A 17,224-nucleotide genomic window follows, 5' to 3' on the forward strand; every position below is an offset into this window, starting at 1 on the left:
TATGATGCACAGTTCTGGCCACCACAGCATAAGCAAAAAGGATTTATTCAAGGATGGCAAGGGGGATCTGGCTGAGAGGAGGAGTTGAAGTCAGGGTAGATAAATCATGACCATGTTGACTACAGAACAGTTTTGAGGGAGGTGACCTACTCCTGCACCAATTTTCCTGTGTTATTAGAATCAGGTTTGTTATCATCAATATATGCTGTGAAATGTGTTGTTTTGCCATTAGAGTTCCCAGCAGTCCATGAACTCAATGGGCTCAATATTCTTCTTCTGCACTTTCTATCAGAGTTCAAATTATTTTTTTTTTAATCAAAGTACATATATGTCTCCATATAGAGCCCTGAGATTAATTTTCTTGCAGGCATTCACAGTAAATACAAAGAAACAATAGAATTAATGACTGCATACCAGATGGGCAAACAGCCAGTGTGCAAAAGGCAACAAAGTGCAAATGCAAAATGAGAAAAAAACAAAATAATAATAATAAATCTATAGATATTGAGAACATGAGATGAAAAGGTCTAAAGAATTATAGTTGTTAAGGGGAGTCTACCAAGGCCTTAGTTCTTTTACTTGGAACAAAGGACTTTGAGAGGATTTTACTGAAATGTGTAAAATAGAAGTGCCCCAGACTAAGTAAACAGTAAATACTCATTGCTTTAGCAGTAAATTTGGTAAATACCAGGATAGATTTAACTTATTTGGTAGATGGATTAGAGTGGAGCCGAAAAGTAATGTTATACTAAGAGTGGTAAGTTGCTGCCTGAAGGTGTGGTAAACGCAAATTCTCTCTCATCGTTTAAAGTATATTTTGCACTTGTAGACCAAGATCATGGAAAAAGGATTAATCAGAGGTCTATTTTTGATAAGCATGGTCATAATGGACTGAATTGCTTCTTTCCATGCTATAAATTTCAATGATTTTGTTGTATAAATGGTAATTATCTTCAGAACTTTAGGAAGTGGAGGTGTGAACACAGAATCTCATTTGCCACGGAACTGGACTGATGAATTTATGTTCAGCTTCAGCAATTAGCTAAGGAACTTGTGGCAGTTTTCACTCTGTTGCTATAATTAATAAAGACATCCGTTAACTAGGAGTCCTGGAAACAGGGAATCAGTGAGCTGAGAATCAGGGCACAAACTAGAATTGGATGAGCTGGGAGTTGGTGTACTGAGCATTGATGGCGAGTGAGAATTGAGGTAACTGAGAACTGAATGAGCTTAGCTATGTGAGCATTGGTCGAGTGAATCAGGAGAGAGGTGACAGAGAGAACTGATGGTTTTGAAACTATATCTCCCCAAGTGTAAACTTCCTTAGGATTGTTCAACATAGTAATTATCTGTCCTGAAGAAGGGTCTTGGCCCAAAACATCAACGGTTTATTCATTTCCATAGATGCAGCCTGACCTAGCATTTGTGTGTGGTGCTCTAGATTTCCAGCATCTGCAGGATGTCTTGTGTTTATAGTAAATATGTTTCAAAGTTGGCATTTAGATACTAAACACTGTTTTATATTTTTTTATCACCTAGGTTATGCCAGCAGATGTCTTCCTACTTCCACCACACGTGGTAAAGGATCTGCACGTTACCATCCGGCCTCAGATGGAAGGAAATAGGTGCATCTATCTGAATGTAGTGGACGTAGATTTCCGTCAACTGGTGGCGTCTTGGCTTATATTTTTAATATGTAAACAACCTGCCATCTGTAAGGTAACAAGAATTAATGGATCTGAACTACTATAAGGAAGAAATATATTAAGTAAGGGTATTGGGTCTTTTCCATATTCTACCTTCTTACCATGTGACTGAGAACAATTCATCTTGCTCACCATTTCCTGCTTTGTATTTCCTGCTCACTGGCACATTTTCTCACCCTCTTCTTTGATGTTCCCTTCTTCTCCCTCAGCTGCAGTCCTCCGTGCTAGATCTTTCTTGGCCCTGCTCTTCCCTCAGTTCTGACGCTTGGTCCTGAGACTTCCCTGAACACCAGCTACTCCTTCGCCTTTTCTTCTACCTTGGCGCCAACACTTCTTAAAGCTCCAACAGATCCCTAGGTCCCAGCAACTTCCTTGTTCCAAGGCAATTTTCACTTTCCCTTATACCATAATGATCAATAGTTACCCATTATTTTTCATACATTCTCTTTATTTTATGATGCTTTGTCATTCCTATGTTCTTCTGCTTGAGTATTTCATCTTACTTTCATCATTTCCCTTATATTTGGTTTAGTGACTGACTGATCTCTGTGTACAGACTGAATTTTGGGCAAGAAGTTCTTCAATGGGTGAATACACGTGTTGAAGCAACTCTCTGCAGGGGTATATAAATGAAAACTCAAGCATTAATCTTGAAGAAATAGATCTTACACATGCAATCATACATGAATGTCTTTCCACCAATCTGCTGCCAACAACCTTCCCTCTGTTTTGGAAGGCTGAGATCATGGAAGAAACAAAGTGTAGGGCAACATATTGGAGGAGGAGCTGGTGAGGAAAGCAGGGAGTGGTATGGAGTAGATTGTGGGATGCAAACAGGGACAGAAGAGGAAAATGTGGATAAGGTGAAGGAGAATATCTTGACAAGGGCAGTGAGAAAGGTGCAAGGAAGAACATTGGGCTAGTATGGGGGAGGGGCACCTGAGAAGATCATTTGGTCTGTGGTGAGTGTCAAGCAGCTGAAGTGATGAATGGGAAAACGATGATGTAACTGAGGAAGAATGTCAAGGAGAGGTTTAGGGGTGGTGCATGGTGCTAGTTGAGAATAGGCATGGACATAATGGACATAGTGGGCAGCAAAGGAGACATTGGAATGGGTGATCAAACGTGATGAGATACTTGGAGAGAGGTCAATTTTAAGCAGGGATTTAATGGGAATAAAACAGGACAAGAATTCAAGGCAGGGAATTCCAGAGACTGTAGTCTTTGTCACTCAAGACACAACTAGTGACAGGACAAAGGAATTGGTCTTTGTCAAAATCTGGTTGGATGGGGTGTCACCTATTGGGCAACAGAATTGATCTTTTTTCATGTTTGTTCTGCCAAATTAAGGGCATTAAGTCAATTATCTGTGAAGGAATTCAATGTTAAATCAACCTCTTAAGATAACCCTGCACCCCCCCAAAAAACTGCTGTGAAAATGTAAAGGGTCACCTACTATATCTGGTGCTCCATGTGCAGCTTCCTCTTCATTAAGAGGTCAAATGTAGAAGGGGGGCGGGGTTCTGCTTTTTCAAGCACCTTCGCACTAATTGCAACAGGCAAGATTTCCCAGTGGCAAACCATTTTAATTCCACTCCCTATTCCCATTCTGACATGTCAGCCCATGGCCGCCTCTACTGCCGCAATGAAGTTACTCTGAGGTTGGAGGAGCAACACCTCATATTCCATCTGGGTATTCACCAACCTGATGGCCTGAAAATCAGTTTCTCTAGTTCTGGTGATTTCTCCCCCTTCCCCATTCTCTCTTAGTCCATTCCACATTCTTGCTCCCTTCCTGCCCCTTCTTTTGTTCTCACCTGCCTATCACCCCTCTCTGGTGCCCATCCTCTTTCCCTTTCTCCCATGGTACATTCTGCTCTCCAGTTGGATTCCTTCATCTTCAGCCCTTTACCTTTTCCACATTTCACCTCTCAGCTTCTCACTTCATTCCCCCTTCCCCCACCTACTTTACCCCTCACCTGTTTTCACCTATCACTTGCCAGCTTGAACTGCTTCCCCTCCCTTCACCTTCTAACTCTGGCTTTTTCCTCCTCCCTTTCTAGTCCAGGTGAATGGTCTTGGCCTGAAACATTGACTGTTTATTCTTCTCCATCGCTGCTGCCTGACCCACTGGATTCCTCCAGCATTTTGTGTTGACTGTTGACTGAGTTTTAGTTTTGGATTCTAGCATCTCCAATTGTATTTATCTTCCATATCATATTAGGCCCAAGGGATAGTGTTGGTGGAGATGGTAAGAAATAATGAGCCTGACTTTGGCTGATGGGTGAAAAATGAAGTCCATTGTCCTGATGAAGTGGAAGTGTTGATAAGAATAGAGAAAAATAAACAGGGTAGACACTGATATTCTCAGCTTCCCTCTGTAGTTTCATTTTTGCTCTTATATTTGTTCAAGGCTTTTGAGATCTCGATACCCTTGGAAGAAGGGAAAGGTAGCAACAAGCGCGTCAGTTATACCAATCCATACCCAACTAAGCGAGTGTATTTCCTGCGAACCAATCGTCCTGATTTACTTCAGTTCAAAGAAGATTCTTTTGAGGTAAGAGCTTTAAGTCATTCAGCTTATATTTCATTCTTACAAAGTTATGCAGAAGTATTTAAAACATAGAAAACGAGTCAAAGAAATATTTCTTGTCTGTAATTTTAAAGCTGCATTGGCTATTGTACTCCATTTGTGACCCTCGCAGTGAGTAGGTGATGCCAGTCTGGGAGTAATGTTTTCTGGTCATAAACAATACACTATGTCATAAAGTAGCAACAATAACTAGCCATAACATAAATGAACCTTCAGTTCTACAGTCTGGAACAAAAGAAACCTAATCACAGAAAATAGAATATCAACAAGTATTTGGATATAGAGCATGATCAATATGGTGACCAAAAACTGCAATTAAAAGTGACCAAAAACTGAAGTGAAAACACAAATAGCTAGAAATGCTCAGAAGGTGAGGCCGTTTTTGTGAAAAGAGAAACAAGTTAGTTGTCAGTTGCAAAGAGAGTGTAGAGGGATGGATAGGATGGGGCAAAGCCAGGGTTGCCATGATGATGAGCCGTTAACAAAGCCATCCGGCCCATCATGTCCGCAATGGTTTACTATCCACTGATCACTGTGGGGACCCTGGTCTCACCCTATCAGAAATATTCCCATTCATTTAGTCCAACCCCACCCACTCTGCAATTTAAACCAACCTTTTTTTCTAATTTTCCCAGTTCTGATATAGGGTCTTTGACTTAAAATGTTAATGCTGTTGTTGTTTTATTGACAATGATAATGGAGCCGTTGCAGATTGTGGCAACAGTTTTTAATTGTTAAACAACAACGGGCCTAGCATGATGTGTGGAAAATTCCAGGTGTTGAGAACTTTGGAAATCACATGCAAAGTTACATTTAATGTAACTTACTCACATTCCTATTCCAAACATTGTTTTCTGAAATAGGAGTAAGTCAGTGGTGCTTGGTTCCACCTTCTACAGAGACCATGTGCTCTACAGAATGGTCACTCCCTTACTGAAATATGGGTCTTTAGTTTATAAACACAAGAGGTTATGCAGATGCTGGAAATCCAGAGTAACTCACACAAAATGCTGGAGGAACTCAACAGGTCACGCAATATCTATGGAGAAAAATGGAGAATAGTCCTTAAGAAGGGTTTCGGCCCAAAATATTGACTCTCTAATCCTCTCCATAGATGCTGTCTGACCTGCTGAGTTTCTGTAGCTTATATTTGAATTCTTTCATCTTCAAGAACCGGCCATCATTTCTAGTTTGAAGCAACATAATGGATAACAACCTTCATGGTATGTGTTTCGTGGGCACGATGTGTATCAAATCATTTCCAATAAAATGACTGATGGTCTGCCTTAACCTTCAACAGTCACCTTAACTACCATCTAATCTCATTACCCCACCCCACCCCACCCCAGACTTTAATATACATCACAAACAGCAAGGATCCCAGCACGAATACAATCAGTCACAAGCTCCCAACTGAAAAAACAACCCTGTATCATCAGCTCTGCCTGACATGAAACCATGTTAATTTCAATTTGCCAAATTGCCCTGGATCCTGTAAGCTCTTACCTTTTTAAGTAGTTTCCCACATGGGATCTGGTCAAAGACCTTACTGAAGTCTTTATAGGCTACATCAACCACAAAATCCTGCTTAACGTTTTCTTTATTGTTATAACTTACGTAAGTGAAACAAAGGTGAGTACTGATGAAATCTGAGACGTGTTTTGGCTGCAAAAACCTGTTCTCTGATTTTTTGTTATGTTTTTGCTGATGTGTTCCTGAGTTCACAGACTACTAATTTGTTTCAGGTTGAAGGTGGTGAAACCTACCACATTGGCCTACGGTTTGCACCAGGCTACAATTCTGGTGAGGAGGAAATCCTGATTTTCATTAATGACCAAGCTGAAAAAAATGAAGAAACCTATTGTGTGAAAGTAACATACCAATAAAATCTACTTGAATGCCTGATGCAACAGATGTGTTACATCACTCCACTTTAGAAGAGATACAACCTTCTTCCTCAGCGTCTCAAGAACCATCACTGCTGAAGCTCATGACCACCTGCTAGACTGTCAGTGGAATCTCTGGGACAAGATGTATCTACTGCAGAAGAATAACGTTTCAGCTCCATTTTAAACTCCTGTATAAGTGCCCGCTGCACATCTGCTTCAGACTGCATAAAATGATTGCTATATCATGGAATTGAATCACTCATCTTACACCGTAGTTTCCAATTCTAGCTCAATACTGTTTTGTTGTTTTGTCCAAGTTCAAGTTTATGTTTCATTGTCATTCAACCACACACACACACACACACACACACACACACACACACACACACACACACACACACACACACACACACACACACACACACACACACACACACACACACACACACACACACACACACCATAGATTGACGGTGCATGGGATGTTGCCCTGGAGCTACTTTTTTGCAAGAACAAGCACGCAGCCATTCTTTATCACGTACCCGGGCAGCTGCAGATGAATTCAATATAGCTCGTTTTCCACCAGGTGAATACTGGAGGGCAACACCAACAGGATGGCTCAGCCACCAAACCAGCACAGACTCCAGTGCACCCAGAAGGGCCTCTGCTCTCTCCCACACCACCTCTGACATCTGCAGCAGGTGACACCATGGCATGAGGGCTTTGTCTACACTTAACCGAGGCAACACAACTCCCCAGCCTCGGTTTCGCCAATGAACCAGTGAACAGGAATTCACAGGAATTCTACATTACTAATGTCCAACAGGGTTTTCCAATCACAATAAAAATATTCAAGTCAATTATTTGCACCGCTAGTTGTACCACACACCGCCTCTGCACAACAACATTACACAACAAGACCAGGCGAATATAAGGTACACAAGTTCAGCTCCATCGCTATTCAGCAACCTCTTAGTGTGGTAGACCTGCAGTATCTTTATATTCAACAGTGTTTTGCAATTGTATAAGAGATGTAAAGGACAAACAATTATACCTTGTTGCCAAAATGTAACTCTTGTCCCGAATGTGGTTCCGGGTATGGAAAGTACATGCGTTTCATTTATGCTTCACTCATAAATATAAATCCTTGCTTTTGTTTCCATAACATTACCCACCATTGACAAACCGGATTCCCAATATCGCTGAAAGCCATACCTTTATTTTCATTTAACTCAAACTCCTGTTACAGCAGACTCCTCATCAATCTCAAACTCCATCCTGGACAATTTCCAATTCATCCTGGTAGCAACTGCCCACTTCTTTTGTTATGTCCTTCTCACTCAGCAGTGGTCTTCTTCAACACCTATTGGCTACTAGTTCAATTCAAACCAGAATTAAAACTTGACATCCTTTACTATGGTCTTACATCACTTAACCTCTTATAATTCCTACTACCTCAGTGATGCACCATTAACATTCATGTATGTCTTTGTGTGATATTATTTCTAGTTAGAATTTATTCAGTATAAGTGCTTTCAGCTTGTTTCTTCTGAAGCTCTCAATTGCTATACCTGTTCTTTGTCTGGTTTTGTTGCTCGCTTTGTTGTCGTCCTTTGTGAATCAACTGCGAGTATTCAACTGCATTAAATATGCTGTACTAGCAGTCCACTGGCAAAAGGAACATGAACAACACTTTACCTCTTGTTCTTCAAGTGGAGGAAGCACCTTGCAGAGAATGTTCCTCCTCCTTACAGAGTGCTCCTCAACTCACCCCCTTCAACTCTTACACAAAGTCTCCTTATGGTCTTAGCACCCTTCTGCCCAGTGTGCTGTTGCTGCTGGTCTCATCTAAACTCAGATGCTTCTACCAGCCCTTACTCCTCCCCCACAACACGGTGACTTGCTGCTTGACCTATTCCACTCACCCACAAAGTTCTCCATTCAGCCCCTGACCACTGAACAGTTGCTCCTACAAATCCTCTAACTCCCCACTGTGTGTTCCTGATGCTACGTACCGCACATGTAATATTCTGAGAATGCTTGGTCTGCTTCATTTGCCCAGAGGAAACCTGCAGACGTCTTCCTGGTGAGTGCATTTACCGGGGCTGCAATAGAGCTGAAAGTTTGGATGAAGCAGCGACAAAAATTCGCAAATCCCTTGAACTTATTTGATCATAGATGGCTCTGTGACCACCTGATCTTTACTTGGGTCCATTTGAACACTGATGTATGTCGGCCAAAATTGCACCTGGTCTTTATGGAACTTGCACTTCTCTGGCTTAGTGTAAAGGTTACTCTCAAGCTATCTGAGAACCCTCTGGACGTGCTGGCCATGTTCCTGGTGAGAGCAGGAATAGATCAGAATGTCATCCAAATACATGAAAGTGAACTGATTCAACATGTCCCTAAGCACGTCGTTGATGAGGGCCTGAAAAAGAGTAGGGGTGTTGACTAGGCTAAAGGGCATGATGTACTTATAGTTGCCAGTGGAGATGTCTTCCACTTGTCTCCTTCTCTGATACCAACAAGGTTATAAGCAATTTGCAGATCTATCTTCGAAAATATGATAGTTTCCTGGAGATGTTTGAATGCAGAGGCAAGCAGGAAAGAGGGTAGCATTGTTTAGAGGCTTATAATCAATGCAAGAACAGAGCTTACCAGCCTTCTTGCTCACAAAAAAAGAAGCCCACCCCTGCTGGCAAGGTTGATGGATGGATAAACCCCAAGGCCAATGCCTCCTTGATGTATCTCTTCCATGGCTGTTGTTTCTGGATGAGAGAAAAGAGCTGGCCCCAGGTAAGAGATCAATGGCACAGTCATATGACTGGTGTGGAGGCAGAGAAGTAAACTTCTTTTTACTGAAGACCTCAAGAAGATTAGCATATTCAGCCAGAATGCCAGACAGGTCCACACCAGTAGTTGACAGTTGACGCAGGAGGGGATTCGCAGTCTGGTGCTTGAGCTGGGCCCAGACAGGTAGCCAGGTTTACTGGTCCCCACTCTTGGAGTGCTTTTAGGGACCACTCAATCCATGGGTTTGTCAGGATAACCAGGGGAGACTAAGCTCTAGCGGCAGTTCAGGTGAATCAAAAAAATAGAAGCAGAGTTGTTCCCTATGGTTGCCTTCAAGGTCAAGTTGGAGGGATTTGGTGGAAAGGTGGATCTAGCTAGTGCCCAGAGGTCAACCATACAGGGCTTTGACGTCGATACTTTCTCTCAATCTGAGTCAAAACTCCCCACTTTTGAGCCAACGAGATGTCCAAGAGATAACCGGCTGCCCAGGAGTTGATAAACGACTGAAGTTCATGAGTCTGAGAACCACACAGTAAGAAAGCTGGGAGCATCACACAGTTAGGGGAAGCCGATTGCACAGAGAACTAACTCATCAGAACTCCCCTCCCTGCTGCTGGGTGTCCTCTTTTACCAGACGTTTGGGACATGATGCACAGAAATGTCTTGGATCACCACCATATAGGCAGGAACTTGTTCTGCTCTGATCTTGTTCCTCTTGAGATAGGTGTGTGCACCCCACTTGCATTGGCTGCTCCGTGAGCTAAGTACTGGGTGATGACAGATGGTGATTACAAAGAGTAGGAAACGTGAGACATTCTTTCCTTTTGGCACTCAGTTGCCAGGTCATCTCAAATGGCCAGATTAATCAGTCGTCCAGCTTGTCCTGTTCTACATGGACAGCAACCGTGTGCTGGACCCCTGCGTTCAGTCCACACTGGAAGGCAGTGATGAGGGATCTCTTGTGCCATTCTCATGCAAGCATGCAGAATTATATTGCATAGTCCCTCACTGTCCTCCTACATTGGTGCAACCTCCTGACCCCATAATAAAGGCCAAATACACTCCTTAAATTGGCAGTAAAATGTTGAAATGATGGGGCTGGTGGGTACCTTTGCTCCTTTTGAGCATTGAACAGGCTGAGTGGAGGTCCATCCAGGAGATTTACCATGTATGCCAGTTTGTGTGCAGCATCACCAAACTCATTAGGCCGGGCTTAGAAAGTCAGCTCACGGTGGGTAATGACACTCCTGCAGCTATCAGGGTCACCAGAGTACCTGCCCCGTGTAGGAATACTTGGTTCTGGTACAGACACGGGAGTTTGGTTTTGGACCAGACGTGGAAGTCAGGGCAATAGTGGCCGAGATTTGCTTTCAAAACATTTGGATATGGCCAAGTGTGGAGAGGGAGAGAGACACTGAAGCGGGTCACCAATTCACTGACTTTAATGAGAATTGTTGCAGAACTTATGGAAAAAGAAGAACAAACCCTAGGCCAACAGGACCATTAACTAAAACTCAAATTGGAAGTTAATGTCAGCATTGTGGCTGGAAACAATAACCTATTATAAATAAATACCACTCCTTGGCAGCGTTAGTACAAATAGTAGTCTATTTTCCCAGACAAAGATGAGGGGAAGCAGAGAGCGTAAACATTGATGTGCTTTTAGGCAAGTCTGGACAAGACTAGAATGAAAGGAAGGGAGCTAAATACCACAATAATGGAACACTTAAGTAACTGGAAGGTGCAAACTCATGAGTGTGATTGTTGAGCCTGTGGTGTAGCCGGTGTGCGGGCGCACAGTACTGTAGGCCCTGCAGCAGAGTCTGGTTGTGACATTTTTCGGGTGTGGGTTGAGAGGTATTGCTATTACATTGAGTTAGCACATGTTCAATGAGCTGAAAATTCTTCTTCCATGCTTTAACCTTCCTGTGATTCTGTAACAGGCATGTGCATGCTGAAATGTAATGTCTGCACTGACTGCATTCACGTTGACAGGCATTTCAAATCTTAGAAATAGTGACCATTTTCCTACTACCAGGCAATGCCCATACTGGCAGGTAGCAAGTAGTCTCTGTATTAACAGATTAGAATCCCCATTGGCAATCATTCTCCACAATGACAGTAGCTTTATTTGGCAGGCATTCTCTAAATTCACATGTAGTGTCTATAATAACAGGCAGTGCTTACACTTCAGGTAAACTTTTATTAATAAGCAGTGCCCATGGTGACAGCTAAATGCCCACATTTCAGGTAGCCTCTTTATTTATAGGCAGTGCCCACACTGATAGATTGTATCCACTGTAACAAGTAGTGTCTGTATCGGCGTACTGTCAGATACTGTTCATATTGATAAATGTTATACATACTGAAAGCTGGTGTCCATATTGACAAGATGCCTCCAAAGTAACAGCACTAACAGGCATCATTTGAACTGGTGTACAATTCATCATATGTTGAATCCAAAGTACGTTTATGAAAAAGTATATATTTTTGTGTGGAGGAAAATATTCAAGTCTGAAACATTTATTTTTAACATTCTGCTTGTGATTGTTTTCTGAAAGTTATAATTATTTCACTTCTAAGGTGCTACTGGTATGAGAGTGATATATGAACTCCTGTGGTATCTTGTAGCCTGTGAAACTGCACAAATGGTTTTCCCCTTTTTGTCGTGAAAAATCTACAAAATATATTTTTAAAGAGAGAATGTGCAAGTTTACTAAAAACATCTGGGTTGTATACTGCTTTTTACAGTGTCATTTGTATTAATTTATTCCTTTTATATTTGCATATTTTGTTATTAATTAACTATATAAAATTGTTTTACAATTTAAAGAATAAAATCAATTTGGTTTATTAGTTTGTGTCATTTTCCAAGAGGGAAGGAGATGAAATAATTTATGTGAACATATAAGTGATATTAATGCTTGAATTTCACTAAGTTTTAATCCTGAACAATGAAATCCCAAGAGCAATGTGTTTGGGTTACTGTTTGTGGACTGTATCATTGTTCAGAAAACCTTGAAACTTGTTGATGAAGCTACTATTATAGGCAAGTGGTAAGAGTGGGCTCCCTCACCTCTGCCCCTCTAACCCTCAGACCCTCAATACAGGTGCCCCTCAGGGCTGTGTCCTAAGCCCCCTCCTTTACTCTCTGTATACCCATGACTGTATGGCCACCCACAGCTCCAATCTGCTGATGACACTACACTGATTGGCTTAATCTCAAATAATAATGAGGCAGTGTACAGAGAAGAAGTCATCATCCTGACACAGTGGTGTCAAGAAAACAATCTCTCCCTCAAAATTGCAAAAACAAAGGAGCTGGTTGTGGACAACAGGAGGAATGGAGACAGGCTAGCCGGAATTGACATCAATGGATCTGGGGTTGAGGGGGTGAACAGCTTTAAGTTCCTCGGCATACACATCACCGAGGATCTCATGTGGTCTGTACATAGCGGCTGTGTGGTGAAAAAGGCGCCTTTGTGCCTTTTCACCTTAGACAGTGAAGAAGTTTGGTATGGGCCCCCAAACCCTTTCTACAGGGGCACAATTGAGAGAATCCTGACTGGCTGCATCACTGTCTGGTACGGGAACTGTACTTCTGTCAATTGCAGGACAGCTCAGTGCATCTGTAGATGTGAACTTCCCACTATTCAGGATGTTTACAAAGACAGGTGTGTCAGAAGGATCACTGGGGACCTGAGTCACCCCAACCACAAACTGTTCCAGCTGCACCATCCAGGAAACCACCGCAGCATAAAAGCCAGGACCAACAGGTTCCGGGACAGTTTCTTCCACCAGGCCATCAGACTGATTAATTCACGCTGACACAACTGTATTTCTATGTTATATTGACTATCCTGTTGTACATACTATTTACTATAAATTGCATATTGCACATTTAGCCGGAGACGTAACGTAAAGATTTTAACTCATGTATATGAAAGATGTAAGTAATAAAGTCAGTTCAATTCAATTCAAATGGGACATCATACTGTTCTGGTGCTGGAAAGTTGGAATTGAGTCAAATCAAGTTTATTATTTAACTATATATATGAATACTGCCAAACAAGACAACATTTCTTCAGACCAGCGTGTAAAGCACAGAAGTACACATAACACACGTATAACACACAATAACCTAGGAAAGAAGGAATTAAATCTACAAATGAATTACGCTTAGATAAACAAAGTAAAGTGCACATTTTAAATCTTGAAGGGCACAGTACAAATTATCCAATGACACTTCGAATGCAATGCGAAAGGGAGTTCAAAAGCTTAATGGCCTGAGGGAAGAAGTTGTCTCCCATCCCGACCATTCTTGTCTTTATGTATTGGCATCTCCTGCCCTGATGGTAAGATGTCAAAGATGATGCTGGATGGATGGGTGGGATCCTTGATTATACTAAGGTCTGTTGCTCTGCTGCTCCCATAGCCGATGGAATTGTCACTTGTCAGGATACTCTCAATGGTGCTCCTGTAAAATGCAGTTAAGATGGGGGAGGGGGTGTGGTTGTTGGTAGAGCTTTGCTCGCCTCAATCTCCTCAGGAGGTGGAGGTGCTGCTGTGCCTTCTTGTTCATGGAGGTGATATTGAGGGACCAGCTGAGGTCATCCATGATGTGAACTCCCAGGACCTTGGTGCATTTAACTCTCTCTATGGAGGGGCCATGTTTGCGCAGAGGGAGGTAGTTCCTCTGCACCTTCATAAGGTCCACAATCATTTTCTCGGTCTTCTCCACATTTCGGCTTAGTTTCTCACACCAGTCCACCAGCCACTCCATTTCCTCTCTGTACTCCGACTCATCGTGTTGATAAGGCCATCCACTGTAGTGTCATCTGCAAACTCGATGATACTGTTTGAGCTGAATCCTGTGACACAGTCATGTGTCAGCAGTGGGCTGAGCGCACAGCCTTGGGGAGCGCCAGTGCTCAGCATAATGGGACGAGAGGTATTGCTCCCCTCATGGACTGAGTGTTGCCTTTCTGTTAAGAAATCCAAGATTCAGCTGCAGAGAGAGGCATTGAGACGCAGTGAGGTCAGTTTCCACTCCAGTTTCTGGGGTATGATGGTGTTAAATGCTGAACTGATGTCTATAAACAGCAATTGGCATATGAGACCCCATTTTCCAAGTGGGACAGAACAGAGCGGTGGGCAGAGGTTATGACGTCGTCAATGGATCAATTTGAGCAACAAGTGAATTGGAAATGATCTGATGTAGCTAGGAGAAAGGGTTTAATGTGCTCCATGACAAGCCGCTGAAAGCACTTAATAATGTTTGATGTTAATGTCACTGGAAGGTAGTCATTTAGACAGGTTGCTGTCCCGACGACTCCACCAGAAGTTAAGCGTGCAAGGCATGACTGTCACCTTCTTTGGCACTTGAATGATGGTTGCTGCCTTGAAAATGGAGCGGACAATGGACTGTTCCAGGAAGATGTTGTATATATATGTCTGCACCACAGTCAGCTCGGCTACACAGCCTATCAGAGCCCAACCTGGTATGTTATCAGGCTCCACAGCTTTGCATGGGCTAACCCTGGCCAGGGTCTTCCTCACTTCAGCTTCAGCCAGGCGGAGTGTCTGTTCACCTGGGGCGGGGGGGGGAGGGGTGCCTTGTTCGCAAGCACTTTGTTCTATGCATCAAACCAGGCGTAAAAGACATTCAGCCTGTCAGGGAGCAAGGCGTCCTTGTTGCTGATGCACAGGGTAGCCTTATAGTTTGTAATCCTCTGAATGCCCTTTGCTGCACCCTCTTGTTGAGTTCCTGACGTGTGTTCTTAAACCAATTTGCATAGCTGTTCCCATAATTTCTTGTACAGGAATGATTGTGGCTTGAGGTACTGCACTTATGTCGTGATGGAATTTGACAATTGATAGCTGTTGTCTCTCTTTATTTTCACAAAGCTATTTCAAATTTAAATTGTAACACATTCTATTTGCGCAATTCTCTTTACTTTGAATAATTTTACGAAATAGATGAGTGTATCAAGTCAAGTCAAGTCAAGTCGACTTGCTTTTATTGTCATTTCAACCATAACTGCTGGTACAGTACACAGTAAAAACGAAACAAGAATCCTCCAGGACCATGGTGCTACATGAAACAATACAAAACTACACTAGACTACGTGAAACAACACAAAACTACATTAGGCTTCAGATCCACATGGGACTACATAAAGTGCACAAAACCGTGCAAGGCGGTACAATAATTAATAAACAAGACGATAGGCACAGTAAAGGACAATTACAAAATAATAATAAATTATATAACTGTAAATATAAACAATGTTTTAGCAGGAATTAAGAAAGAAGTGAACAAAAATTGCAAAGGGAGTGGAGTGGTGTTCAGTTGAATGTGTGTATGTGTGTGTTGGTGTCAGACTAGACTCTGGGAATTGAGGAGTCTAATGGCTTGGGGGGAAGAAACTGTTACACGGTCTGGTCATGACAGCCTGAATGCTTCGGTACCTTTTGCCAGATGGCAGGAGGGAGAAGAGTTTGTATGAGGGGTGCGTGGGGTCCTTCACAATACTGTTAGCTTTTTGTTATTTGTTTCCAATTTCAGAAGAGTTCTTATAGATTTTCACTGTACATATGGTTATTTTGTTGTGTTCAGTGATTCATTTAATTTCTGGCATTCACACAAACCTTTAGGGAAAGGTATGCTTAGTCCATACCCACTTTTAGTTTGTGACCAGATCCAAAGCAATGTGTTTGCCTTTGAACAACACAAAACTCAGTACATCAGGCAGCATCTTTGGAGGGAAGTGAACAGTTGACATTATGTGTCAAAACCCTTCATCTGGAGTTTGAAATGGCCCGGTAAGACACTCAGCTGTCAAGAAGGTGGCGAATCATTACCTTCTGAAGGCCAAGTAAGGATATGCAAATAATACTAGCCTTACCACCATTGCTCATATCCTGTGAAGGTGTTTCAAATGGCAAGCACATCATTTTTTTATCTTTCACGTTTCACTCCCACTAGTTATCGTTCATTAAAATGTATTCATTAATCCTATTCTGAGACAATAAGATAAATCTTTGAAGAGGAAGTCACCACCAGCAATTCATTCACCTTGGTTTGATTTATTGCATCATTTGCTGCCATTCTTCATAGTCTTCTTTCTAGACAGAACTATCAGCTCTGAGTCCATGTGTGGCTTCTGATCATCACGGCTTGTATTAAAACTCTGATTACTGTAATTAAACGCAACATAAGTAAAACTTATACTTGAATAATGCCTTAACTGAAAAGCAAAATGTTTATTAAATAAAGCTGCTGGAGTTCTATTAATTACCTTTATTCACTTCAGTCTTATGCTTGGTGCAAAATTTCTAGGACCATTCCAGAACCTGAAATTACTGAGCTGAAAATACAATAGGATCTGAATCCAGAACAGTTTTAAACTGGAGAGCATGGATTCATGTGTAAAACATTACAGTTTAAAAGGCTTTGGGAAAAAGATTGAATGGATTGTTCTTTTTGATAGCTTGCCCAGGCAATATAGGCTTAATAGTCTTCTTTAGTGCCTTCATCATCTTGTCTTTCATAGATGCCAACCCTATCTAATATATCGTTGGTGAAAAGCCATTATTATGACAGCACATATCACATTACTTCCTAAGTGCATCAGTGTACAAATTCAAAATAAAACTCAACACAAGTTTGAGGAACAACATCTCACCTTCCAACCAAATATATGCAGCTTTCCAGCCTCAATATCAACTTTTTCAATTTTATGTACCTTGCTTTCTCTGTATCCGAACTGGCCACTTCTGCTATAAGTCATCCATCTGTGATATTGACTCAGTACTTCTCTCCCCTTTGTAAAGCTTGAAGCACTGGTCATGCCCCACAGTCTTACTTTCAGAAGCACATAGCACAAAAAAGCCTACTTAACAGATTTGTCCTGGCCTTGCCCTATCATCAACATTGTCCTATCCATCCCTACTGCTTCTTTGCCTGCAATTTAAAATTATAATTTAATTTTTTTTTTTGCTGTTCTGTTGAAGGGTGTCCATCCTGAAACATAACTCTTTTTCTCCTTCTGCAGATTTCCACAGTGTTACCCGAATTTTCGAGCTTGGTTTCAGGTTTTCAAGGTCCTCATTATTTTGACCTTCATTCATTTCCCATAAGAGTATGTTTGACAAAATCGGAGTGTATAAAACCTTGTATACTGAGCTGTCTTAGTTATTTTGTTTGGCTTTCTGTAGTGTTGGTTTTCCAGCAGCTGTCA

At 41.9% G+C, this 17,224-nt stretch overlaps 1 protein-coding gene across 3 annotated transcripts in view; it reads left to right on the forward strand.

Annotated features, from left to right (window-relative positions):
• Nucleotides 1-11,731, forward strand: part of nphp4 (nephronophthisis 4) — a 433,219-nt gene extending 421,488 nt beyond the window's left edge. For all 3 annotated transcript variants that reach the window (XM_072244772.1, XM_072244773.1, XM_072244774.1), the window contains 3 exons: nt 1,540-1,719; nt 4,120-4,263; nt 6,045-11,731. In XM_072244772.1, the coding sequence (XP_072100873.1) occupies nt 1,540-1,719; nt 4,120-4,263; nt 6,045-6,185 (465 nt within the window). In that variant the 3' untranslated portion in view covers nt 6,186-11,731. The remainder of the gene's footprint in view (nt 1-1,539; nt 1,720-4,119; nt 4,264-6,044) is intronic.
• The last annotated feature ends 5,493 nt before the right edge of the window (nt 11,732-17,224 follow it).

The sequence above is a fragment of the Mobula birostris genome, chromosome 27, assembly GCF_030028105.1.
Source record: "Mobula birostris isolate sMobBir1 chromosome 27, sMobBir1.hap1, whole genome shotgun sequence".
Classification (NCBI taxonomy): domain Eukaryota; kingdom Metazoa; phylum Chordata; class Chondrichthyes; order Myliobatiformes; family Myliobatidae; genus Mobula; species Mobula birostris.